General features: G+C 42.6%; 1 protein-coding gene across 1 annotated transcript in view; it reads right to left on the reverse strand.

Annotated features, from left to right (window-relative positions):
• Positions 1-679: 679 nt before the first annotated feature.
• Positions 680-12,529, reverse strand: part of CSK (C-terminal Src kinase) — a 103,149-nt gene continuing 91,299 nt past the window's right edge. The window contains exons 9-13 of the mRNA XM_044279875.1: positions 10,318-10,408; positions 10,141-10,214; positions 8,956-9,151; positions 5,944-6,030; positions 680-2,994 (exon numbers count right to left, since the gene is read on the reverse strand). Coding sequence (XP_044135810.1) covers positions 2,815-2,994; positions 5,944-6,030; positions 8,956-9,151; positions 10,141-10,214; positions 10,318-10,408 — 628 coding nt within the window. The 3' untranslated portion in view covers positions 680-2,814. The remainder of the gene's footprint in view (positions 2,995-5,943; positions 6,031-8,955; positions 9,152-10,140; positions 10,215-10,317; positions 10,409-12,529) is intronic.

Below are 12,529 nucleotides of genomic sequence, written 5' to 3' on the forward strand. Positions count from 1 at the left end.
TAAAGCACTGGACAGGAATGAAGAAAGGAAAGGCCTTTGGAAATGAAGACACAAGACATGAGCATGCACACAATTTCCACAATATTAAATCCAAGCGACTTCACCTTTCCAGAGTGATTGTATCTTTTTTTTCCCACCCATCCTCCCCAAACCATTTTTGTATAGAATAAAAATAAGATTCGTACTTCAGTAAAACACCTCTTTAACCATAAAGGCAGATTTTTGTGATGTAACAAAAAAAAAGTAAAAAAAAATAAAATATACATGACAAAATGGACCCTCCGACACCCCCCCTTTCAAAGAAATATGGCAAATTATAAACAAAATACAAGCACACAATCAGACGGACGTTTAGGGCTTTTACATTGGGAGCATTCCCCCCTCCCTTGTGGAGTACACAATATCCTTTATTCAAATACCCAGTGTACTTTCATTTAAAATACATTGATAATCTTAAAAAAAACAAAAAACATTTTAAGTGTTAGGCTCTGTTCACACAATCGTATTATTATTGTTCAGTATTTTTAAAGGCAACAATAGCAGAGCTGCAAAAGATGCGGACAGCACTCCATGTGCTGTCCGCATCCGTTGCTCCGTTCCGCGGCCACCCCAAAAAAATATAACATTTCCTATTCTTGTCTGCGATTTGCGGACAAGAATAGGCATTTTTATTGACGGCCGCCCGTTCCGTAAATTGCGGAAGGCACACGGACAGCTTCCGTTTTTTGCGGACCGCAAAAAAGGCACGGTCGTGTGCATGAGGCCTTATGGAGAGGGGTCATGATGCTAGTGTGAACAGAGCCTACGGGGGCATATACTGCAGGTACAAGTATACCCCATGTTCTCTACTGTTGTGCTAACTCATAGGGGTGCCTGGCCATTTCAAAGTACAAGGCAGTTTTCAAAAAAAGGCATGCAAATGTGTCGTTTCTTATTAAATCTTGACTTACAGTATCATCTTTTCTTTTGAAGAAGGCAGAACATTTTCTAGGCCATTAATACTTCTATAAGGCTCATAGTCAGCACAACAGTTACCTTTTTATAAATCCTTTTTAATTTTTTATAAAAATGTGAGAAACATAAAGGACACTGGGAGGGGAAAATGGACTGAGTTGTCTCTGCTATGCTACCAACATCTTCTAAACCAGCTGCAGATTTTGGATTTCATCTACCCTTTCCCTGAGCAAGCTTGAAAATTCAAAATTACTGTATGGATCACAAAAGTATAAACTGCTAACTTGACTGAATTTAGATACTGGCTAAAGTGAACAGGACTGAGCGGTCAAGCCTTCAGAAGGTCAAGATTCATGCGCGTTTCTTTGGAATCTCTTCTCTGCAACAGACAGACATGGAGACAAGCTGAGCTGGGCTATTTTATAAGATAAAATATTGCGTATCATGCCGTATTACCATTGTCATTGTAAATCCCATTGGCATCTGGCTATGGATCTTATAGTTAAAAAAAAGGTTTTATTATTCAGATCATCACAATGATCCGAACGATTGGAGAAGAATTATGAAAACTGTCTATGAAGACCAAAGCAGCCAATCATAGAGCAGCTTTTTATTTTTCATGGGTAATGTATGAAATAAAAGCTGTGTCGTGATTGGTTCCTGCAGGCAACAAAATCTTATTTTATTATAAATCTGCTACTAACATTAATATGTATAGGCCAAAATGAATGAAGGGAATCCATCACTGAAATTATGACCCCAAAGAAATACCGTAATTATTGGAGCCTGCCAATAATTTTTTGGGGTTGCAAAATTTGATAACTGTACCACAACCAATAAAATATAACAGTCAGACAAGGGCCAAATTGCAGGAGGACCAAGGAATATCCCAGCAGTCACTGCTCTGCGTAAGGTGCAAAAAATAAATGTGATGCCACCTGCACTGGCAGTGATTAGGTTACACAAACCCTAAAACTGTAGCAGGTTATGACTGCTCTTATATTGCTTGCATCGCCCTCCATGAAATGATAATGGTAATACCGTATGTACTCCCTAATGAGATGTCTGCGCTCCTATGTATAGTCTATAGGTTGATCACATTGGGTTTGGAGAAAATAGTCAGGTCCTGGAGGACTATAATACAGAATGTGTAAAGGGAGGTATATTCCACTTGGTTTATGACACGTTCCATTGAAAGGTTTGCAAGAACAGGAGTTAAAAAGCCATCTTGAATGGTAAACCACCAGAGTTTTGCTTTCGAGCATAGGTCTCTTTTTAGCCCAGTATGTCAGTTTATAGTTAACCCAGTAAATAAGGCAGAGAAGAATCAGAAATGTTGTTCCTGGTCTGAAGCATGCATCATTATTTGCTTTATATTTTAAAAGGACTTCAAAAGTACCCATTGCTGATTGTATGTTGCAATGATGCCCCTGGTCACTGATGATTTTTCAGTAAGTAACGTCTATCTAAAAAAAATGACAGAAAGACAAAGCAGAACTAGAATTCAAAACGGATTTTCAGTGTTGGTCTCTAGCTCTCCTGTAGACTGGCCATATAATCTTCTGTTCAAGAGCATAAAACCAAGTCTTGGAGGGATGCTTACGTATCAGAAAACTTCCACTCGTGGCAGGAGATGTAAAATGTGACAACAAAACCATTTTTTGGGGGGGAGAACTTCAGAATCGTTCCACAGACCAGTGGGGCTCTTCAGCCTGTTTTTGGGCAAAAATGAGTGGTAGGTAGTGCAAGGCAGGGAAGTTTGGAGAGCCCAGAAGTCCTATTTGTGCCCATACCCACAATTCTGATATGGCCGAGTCACTGTCTCTGGGTCTGTTTTGACATGTGGCCTCATTGCCTTCACTAGTACAGCTCCTTGGCTTTGATATGCTCTAGCTGTTCCCGTAGTTTCCTGAAAGATGGTCGTTGGTTGGGGTCTACATGCCAACACTGTTTCATCACCTCGTACACAACGGCGGGGCAACCATCTGGTGCATCCATCTTGTATCCTCTCTCCACCCGAGGGACGACATCTTTTAGGGCCTAGGTAGCAAAACAATTAAAATTCCCATAAAACAAAGAAACAGGACTCACAGGCTCAGTACTGCATAAAATAATATAAAATTATATGACCATCCTATGCCATGCTCAGATAGGGCAAGCACTGTAACATTAACTACCTCTAGTCTGGCATGACACAAATCCATCCACTGCCGAATGTGCTTAACCCTTTCAAGACCAAGGCATTTTTTTCGTGACCACGTCTAATTTAGCAAATCTGACATGCGTCACTTTATGTGCTATTAACTTTGGAATGCTTTTATTTATCCAAACCAGGCAAGCTCAACCTGCGGCCCTCCAGCTGTTGCGAAACTACAACTCCCAGCATGCCCAAACAGCCTACAGCTATCAGCCTACAGCAGGGCATTGTGGGAGTTGTAGGGCTGCAGGTTAAGCATGCCTGATGAAAATTATTCTATGATTGTTTTCTCGTGACACATTGTACTTCATGATAGTCATAAGTTTGAGTCAATATAGTTCACCTTTATGAAAAAAATCACAAATTTACCCAAAATTTTGAAAGATTTGCAATTTTCAAAATTTCCATTTCTCCGCTTTTAAAACAGAGAGTGATACCTCAAAATATTACTTAACATTCCCCAAATATCTACTTTATGTTGGTATCATTTTGCAAATGTAATTTACATTTTTTAGGACGTTAGAAGGCTTAGAATTTTAGAAGTAATTCTTAAAATTTTTAAGAAAATTTTCAAAATCCACTTTTTAAGCACCAGTTCAGGTCTGAAGTCACTTTGTGGGGCTTTCATAGTGGAACCCCCCTCCCCCCCATAAATGACCCCATTGCAGAAACGATACCCCTCAAGTTACTCCAAACTGATTTCACAAACTTTGTTAACCCTTTAGGTGTTCCACAAGAGTTAAAGGAAAATGGAGATGAAATTTCTAAATTTCACTTTTTTGGCGGATTTTCCATTTTAATCCATTTTTTCTTTAACACATCGAGGGTTAGCAGCCAAAAAAATACCCTTAATATTTATTACCCCGATTCTGTGGTTTACAGAAAAACCCCACATGTGGTCGAAAACTGATGTAAGGGCGCTCGGCAGGGCGCAGAAGAAAAGGAACGCCATATGGTTTTTGGAAGGCCGATTTTGCTGAACTGGTTTTTAGATGCCATGTCCTATTTGAAGCCCCCCTGATGCACCCTCTACAGAGTCTGAGAGCCATAGCTTTTTTATTTTTTGACTGATTGTCTTAGGTAGGGTCTCATTTTTTGTGGAACGAGGAGACTCTTTGATTGGTGGGGGGCATACACCTTTTTAATCGCTTGATGTTTTGTGATGTAAGGTGACAAAAAATTGCTTTTTTGGCACAGTTTATATTTTTATTTTTTTACGGTGTTCAGCTGAGGGGTTAGGCCATGTGAAATATGTATACTTTTTTATTTATTTCATTTTAACACAATAATAGCATATTTGAAGCAAAGAAATGATGTTTTAGTGTCTTCATGTTCTAAGAGCCATTTTTTTTTTTAAGCTATTTTCTTATGTAGGGGCTCATTTTTTTAAGGGATGAGGTGACTATTTTATTGGTACCATTTTGTGGGACATACGCCTTTTTGATCACTTGATGTTGCACTTTTTATGATGTAAGCTGACAAAAATAGCATTTTTTGGACAGTTTTTATGTTTTATGGTGTTTATCGGACGGGGTGGATCATGTGATATAATTTATAGAGTCGGTCGGTACGGACGTGGTGAGACCTAATATGTGTAGTTTATTTTTATTTTTTAATCTCTTATAAATGAGTGGATATGTTAAAAAAAGGCAATTTTCTTTTTCATTTACATTTTTATTTTTTATCATTTATTTCTTATTTTTTATTAAGTCCCACTTGGATCTTGAAGATCCAGTGGGGCTGATGGCTGTATTATACTTTGCAATGTTCTTGCATTGCAAAAAGCATTTAAAAGTATAGTACTATTAAGTTTCCTGGTAGAAGGCAACACATTGGCAACCATTGGGTAGCTGCCATCGCAGCGCAGCAGCCCGATGGTTGAAAGAGGGAGCCCCCTCTCTCTATTAACCCCATGGATGCCGCTGCTGCGGCATCTAAGGGGTTATAGCAGAGTGTCAGCATACAGCTGACACTTGCTGCTGATGGCGGCAGCTCACATTTACAAGGACCGTAACAGAGGGTGGGGAGAGGTGGCGGCAGGGGGCACAGACTGGCGCAGTTAGGGACACAGTTTAAGACGGGCCGGCGCATGCAGAGCACGGCCAGAAACATTAACAGTACTGCGAATAGATTGCGCACAGGGCACAGAAGGTGGAGACAGGAGATATTAGGACACACAGATAGGGGCACAGATTACAGAAGAGGAAACATCAGGGGCCACAGATTGGGGGCACATATCAGCTAATGCCTGATTTCAGAGTGCAGATCAGAGCCTGAAACCGGCATTTTAAAACTGGCGCGCTCAGATTGGTTAGTCTGCACAGACTAACTAATCGGAGCGATCGCCGACAAGGGACCACTCTGATTGGTCCCTTGCCGGCATTACTGGATTGTATGCTGTCGGTGGCAGCAGCAGTGCAGGGGCAGCTGCTTTAATCCAAGCGTTTTGCAGCGCTTGGATTAAAGAGCTGCCATGACGTTTATACACGTGCTAGCTGCAGCTAGCACATATATAGCCGTATGGCAGTCGTGAAGGGGTTAATTATACAGGCTCTATTGTGCTAAACTAAAAGTTTTTACCAACGCAAACATTATTGTAAACTCTGGCACAAAAGGTATTCATTCACCTTTGGCTATAATTATTTCTGCAAATAATCGTTGCCACTACTGAAATGTAAAATTTAGACATGCAACATCTCAAAATGATATTTCATTTATATTCCATGCTATAGGAGCATCAATTTGACTGTCTGGCAGCAATGATTCTACTGACTAAGAGTCTATATACTTACAATGCGCGGATAAGGCACTCGCCCAAACGAGTAGATTTCCCATAGCAAAATTCCAAAACTCCATACATCAGACTTTGTTGAAAAAAGCTGTAAAATATTATATACATTGTCATTTGTGAGAACTATAAAAGGCATGAAAATTAAAAGTGTTCCCACTATTTAATTTAAACTAAAGAATGGCAAGATATTTCTCAGTGAGGTTCCAGGCATCCTTGCACCAAATGACAAGATAATTTAGGTTTCGTAAAAACATTCATTTCATTCTAAGTTTTTAATTCATATATTTTTATATAAATTACTGTGTATGCATTACGTATGCGAAAGTGATCACTGGAGGTCCAACTGCTGGGACTCCCACAGATCCTAAGAGCAGGGATTCCATGTCCCCGTCTTGACAGATGAACACTATAACTTGGCTATCTCCGGTAGTCCCATAGAGAATTAAAGAAGCATGCTTTACCTGCAGCTCCGTCAGGATGGAATAATGGGACCCCTGTTCTTGGAATTTGTGTGTGTGTGTGTGTGGGGGGGGGGGGGGGGGGATGGGGTCCCAGTGATATCTTTACTGCTTGGCAAAACCCCTTTAAAGGGAATCTGTCACCAGTTTTCTGCTGCTAGGTTCTAACATCTCCAGCACATGCCAATGAGCCCCCATATTCATGAGCTCACAGCTCTCCCCGCCTACCTGCCTCTGATTGACAGTTTTTTTCCATATGAATCAGCAGCAGCTGGGCGGAGAGAGCCGTGAGCTCATGAATATGGGGACACTTTCGGCATGTGCTGGAGATGTTTCCTTAAAGGGCTTCTACCACCAGAAATACTGTTATGTAGCTGACTGACATTAGCGATGCGCTGTCAGCACTACATAACAGTATGTTTCTAACATTTGTCCCTGCAGCCGTTTTTTGTAAAAAAAATTCACTTTTATTATATGCTAATGAGCCTCTAGGTGCTATGTGGGCGTAAAATCAGCACCTAGAGGCTCCGTCTACTCACGCTTTATCCCGCCCAGGTCCAGTGTTCTGCCCGCACAGCACCTCTTGGTTGATGCCACTGTTCCCTGCATCGTTGGCGAAATCCCACGCCGTTCACTTCTGTTTTCGGCGCAGGCGCAGTGAGTGAAAGCCGCTCTCCTGATGCCGGCTTCCTCACTGTGACATAGTCGGCGCAGGCAGGAATCCGGCACCAGGATCGCATCATTCACTCACTGCGCCTGCGCCGAAGACAGAAGTGAATGGCGCAGGATTTCGCTATATGGTCGTGTGCAAGAAGCCTCAGTGTTTGGTCAGTTATTTCCATCACTGATGCTGAGGCCAAATCATGTGCAGGTCAAAAGCACAGAAAAGGTGCAAATCTTTCCATTATACCTCTTTGGAGGTTCCATTCCTGGTTTTGACCCACAATTCACTGTGTGAAAGAGGCTTAAGCTGTCATTTAATTTTATTCTTAATATTGTGTAGGGACGGGGATGTTAATGCATCACTGAACTTTGAAAGGTTTTTTGATATGTCAAAGCGATATATCAAAGATGTTGATCTCTATGTCTCTGAGTGCTGAGAGCCCCACTGATGGCTAGAATGGGGAGAGAGAAGCGCTCACATACAGCAGTCTCTCCTCACTGCAGGAGACAATCCAGAAAGCCTAAGACTTTCCATTAAGCCCGTCTCCTGCAGCAAGGAGAGAGTGTGCTTCTCTCTCATCATTTTAGCAAATCGGTGGGAGTTCAGCACTCAGACCCCAATAATCAAAACCTTTGATATGTCGCTATGACATTTCAAAAGTATTTTCTCCAAAGTTCCGTAACATTTAAGGTCACTTAAAAAAATATATATATTTCAATAGGGAAAGCTGTTTCTTTTTACAAAAAAAGTGTGTAAAGATTCTCTTTAGTAATGCTTTTAACTAAACATTGCTAAGGTAGTCTTCAGAGCTCTACTGAAAGCTAAAGACAACTATGAGGATCATGCAGAGACAGGCTTCTCAGCCTGCCTCTTATCTCACTACCCCAGCCACTGCCTTCCTAAATATGACCTAACAATCTCTGCCCGAGTCCCTGCTGATGTGACTTGATGGCAACTCTGCTCCTTTATCACTATTCCATGCGCTTCTCTGTTAGTTACTAAGCACGGGGAAGAGAGGGGACCTCCCACGGATCTCATATTGATGACCACTCCTGAGGGTATGTCATCAGTATCATGGTACTGCCTAAATCCTTTAAAGGGAACCTGTCACCGGGATTTGGGGTATAGAGCTGAGGACATGGGTTGCTAGATGGCCGCTAGCACATCTGCAATACCCAGTCCCCATAAGTCTGTGTGCTTTTATTGTGTAAAAAAAACGATTTAATACATATGCAAATTACCCTGAGAGGAGTCCTGTATGTGAGATGAGTCAGGGACAGGACTCATCTCAGGTTAATTTGCATATGTATAAAAAAAATTTACACAATAAAAGCACACAGAGCTATGGGGACTGGGTATTGCAGATGTGCTAGCGGCCATCTAGCAACCCATGTCTTCAGCTCTATACCCAAAATCCCGGTAGTGAGGTATCAAAGGTTTTGACCAGTGAGGGTCCAAGTGCTCACACAGAGCAATGTCTCTCCTTGCTGCGGGAGACAGACCCATAGACTTTCTATTGAGCCTTCAGCAGTAAGGAAAGAGCATGATCTGTGCAAGCACATCTTACTCCTCCTTTTAGCAGGTGACGCGAGTCTCAGCACTCGGAGCCTGACTAAAACTTTTGGTATAGTATGTCACTATGACACATCGGAAGTTTGTTCAAAGAACAAGTATACTTTAACCTGGTGTCTTGTTATGCACCAGAGGGTTTTTGGGGGGCCCACAAAGGCAACTGCTACTTTTTCACACCCTATTGTGCCCCTAACTATGCCTTATTTACAAAGGCAGTAGAAAAATGATATGTAGTACAGAAAGTGAAACATTTGGTTTGAAAACTGTTATGTTTTTCACATATTTAACAAATTGCAGCTCGTGTCTAAACTCCACTTACCTTCTCTCGCAGAGCTTCTGGTGCTGTCCATTTCACAGGCAGTTTGCTGGTGTCCTGTATTGCAGATGCTTCTTTTGTGAGTCCAAAATCACTGACTTTGGCAATATTGTCTTCTGAAACTAATACGTTACGTGCAGCTAGATCTCTGTGCACAAAGTTATTGGCTTCTAGATACTCCATACCTTCAGACACATCTCTGAGAAAGAGTAGAACAATTATAGTGAGCATGACAAAGCATGGACTTTACGCATCCTGCATGTGATTGCCATAAGGTATACAAGTTTCTTTCCTGTTTGAGCATGCACGTGATGAACTCAACATGCCCACTACTTCGCCCTGACACCTTTGGGGTAAGAGTTCAGGCATTCCACTGCACATTAGATGGTCAGTCAGTCCCGGCACACTTGGAAGGCTTTGCCAGGGGCGTAGCTATAGGGGGTGCAGAGGTAGCAGTCGCTACAGGGCCCTGGAGCCTGAGGGGGCCTAAAAAGACTTGTGCCACATAAGAAGACACCGGTACTATAGAAAGTCTATGCTGGTCAAGTTACTCCTCTGGCTGGAATTTGGCATGGGGGGTGCCATTAAAATTTTTGCAATGTGCTTCCCTGCCCCTGGCCACAAAGCAATAAGGGAAGGGGGGCCCAAGATGAACTCTCGCACCAGGGCCCATGAGCCTTCAGCTACGCCCCTGGGCTTTGCCACAATTCATATAATGTGCATGGCTAGCTTTTCAGACTGTACAGTACACACTTGTTTTGTACATCTGGCAACAAAGAGCTCTGACAACAAAAAGTCACGATAGCCTTTTAACAGCTGTCAGTCAAACGCTCATATAACCCTTACACATAGATGCTTGGTTCAGCCCAGCCTGCTTGTGTTCTGAATGTGGAGAGGGAAGTAAGTCACTGCCCTGTGGCTTATCCCATTAGAACAAAGGATCGCACATACTGAAACTCAACATGCCCAATCCTTCTTTCTTGACATTTGCTGTAGGGGACCAGTAGAGACACCCCATATACATAAATTAGTCAACTGATCCTAATCAGGGGGTTCATCCATTTTTGTATCATGTACCATTAGTCCTGTTTGCAAAGCAAATTGATTTCATTACAAGAACCTTTAAGAAACTACAACAAAAGCAAATATTTGTCAATAGCAAATGAGGAATTGTTTAGGGTCACTTACAAAGAAAACTTTAGTAAACATTCACCTAACAGCACCGTTCTTCCTCGAGATCTTAGATAGTCTACTAAGCTGCCCTAGAAAACAAAGAAATACAAACACCAATGAGAACAATGCAGTGCACATGTAATGCACCGGCCACAGGTGACTCGAGCCACATTCTGAGAGCTTCAAATTTACCTTTGCCATGAACTCTGTAACAATAAACAGGCTGCTCTTGTCTTCAACAATCACTCCCAGTAACTGAACCAGATTCTTGTGTCGCAATTGCCTGAAAATACAAATAAGTTATTCTAATCAGTTAAATAACAGAAGGCCACATTATCTCCAGCCGAAAGCAAAATACATGACTAGTGAATGCAGATGTTGTAAGAGTCTTTTGGGTGCAATCTATTGAACTCCTTCAGGTGGGAGTCCAACTCTCAGGACTTTAGCTAATTAATGGTTGGAAGAGGACACGGAGCTTGTGCAAGTTGAGACCTTTGCAGTGTCCGTCTACCTGAACACTGCTTACTTAGAGGACCTGTCGCTACTCCTGACATTCCTGTTTTCAAGGGAGTCTTTCATCTAAAATCACCATTATAGAACACTAACATCAGGATCTCCAATTCATTCCCCATATTAGAATGCTACCTTCCATATTGCTGTCCATCGACGATTTTCTCAGAAAAACACATTTAATATGTTAATTAGCTTCTGAAGGTGCCCAGGGGCGGCATTCATGCGGCCGTTGCCCAGGCCCCTTGGTGCTTTTCATACGAAACCCCTCCCCTTTCATCCCTCCGGCCCGTCCTAGGTTCTTCTGATTACAGCCTCCTCTTAGTGAGATATCCAGCATCAGCGCCGTTCAACAGATTCGCCGTGCCTGCGCACTTCATTCCCCATTATGGGCAGAGGCACAAGAGCGTTTAATGCGCATGTGCCGGCCCGTACATCCCGATAGCCGGCCTTGTGTCTCTGCCCATAATGGGGAATGAAGTGCACAGGCGCGGCAAATCTGTGGCACGGCGCGGCGCTGATGCTGGATTTCTCATTAAGAGGAGGACGTAATTAGAAGAACCTAGGGCAGGCCAGAGGGGTGAAAGGGGAGGGGTTTCGTATGAAAAGCACTGAGGGGCCTGGGCAACGCCCGCATTAACGCCGCCCCTGGGCACCTATAGAAGCTAATTAACATATTGAATAAAAGTGTTTTTCTGAGAAAATCGGTGATTGACAGCAATATGGAAGGTTAGCATGGGGAATGTAATGGAGATCTGATGTTAGTGTTCTATAATGGTGATTTTAGGTGAAAGACTCCCTTTAATAGCTTCATGCATTTCCCATGTATTAACAATACTGGAGCATCTATTCTTATGTCTTTATGTTGTGCCATTCCTCTGTTATTTCTACTAGACGTTATGAATGAATTGCTATTAGCCTTCAGTAAGAGTACAGAGGGGAGGTAACAAGTTGGGGATGTGTACCTGCACAGACTCACTCTATATAATCAGTGCTGCCAATCAGTACACACCCCAACTGGTTACCTCCCCTCTGTACCCTTACTGCAGACTGCTAGCAATTATTCATAACTTCTAGTAGAAATAATAGAGGAATGGGACAACATACAGACATAAGAGCAGATGTTCCAGAATCGTTAGTACGTGGGGAATGCATGAAGCTATTAAAACAGACATGTCAGGAGTGGTGAAAGGTCCTCTTTAACGGCCAATTAAACAGGTTATCACTAACCAGTGTTACTAGTAACGCTCGGTAGCAAAGATCTTGCGGTGTAAAAATGCACCGCCGATTACCGAATGAACAAACAAAAGATTATCATTTACCAGTGTCAGATTGCGCTGTGTAAACATGATCTGCTGCCGGGAGACAGTAAGGCCCTTTTCAGGCGAGCGGGTGTCAAGCTGCGGACTCGCAGCGCAGCACCCGGCCTGAACTTCCAGCACTGCCGGGTTCGCATAGCATTACCGGTATATTGATTTATGATGCTATGTAACCATTACAGTTCTGGAATATATTAAAAACACTTACATTCCAATACATTCCAGAGCTCTAAGGGTTACATAGCATCATAAATCAATATAATGCTATGTGTCCCCAGCGTGACACCCGCTCGTCTGAAAGGGGCCTGAGGGAAAGAGCAATGGCATTAGCGATCGCCCCTACCCATACTCTGGAAGAGATCGCCGCATTTAAGTGCACTGGTCTCCCCCGCTAGTGATCAAAAGATTGTCGGGAATTAACACCTCCATCCCGACAATCTGCTAGATCGCCGCCCCATGTAAAGGGAGCTTAAGTAAATGCACCACAACAACATGCCGGAGGACGGACAGGTAAGCAATGAAAAGGCCACTGGGCTCACACTGGCATCATGTCCGCTGCTAACAGCTGACTGCCA

Source organism: Bufo gargarizans, chromosome 2, assembly GCF_014858855.1.
Source record: "Bufo gargarizans isolate SCDJY-AF-19 chromosome 2, ASM1485885v1, whole genome shotgun sequence".
NCBI classification, from domain to species: Eukaryota; Metazoa; Chordata; class Amphibia; order Anura; family Bufonidae; genus Bufo; species Bufo gargarizans.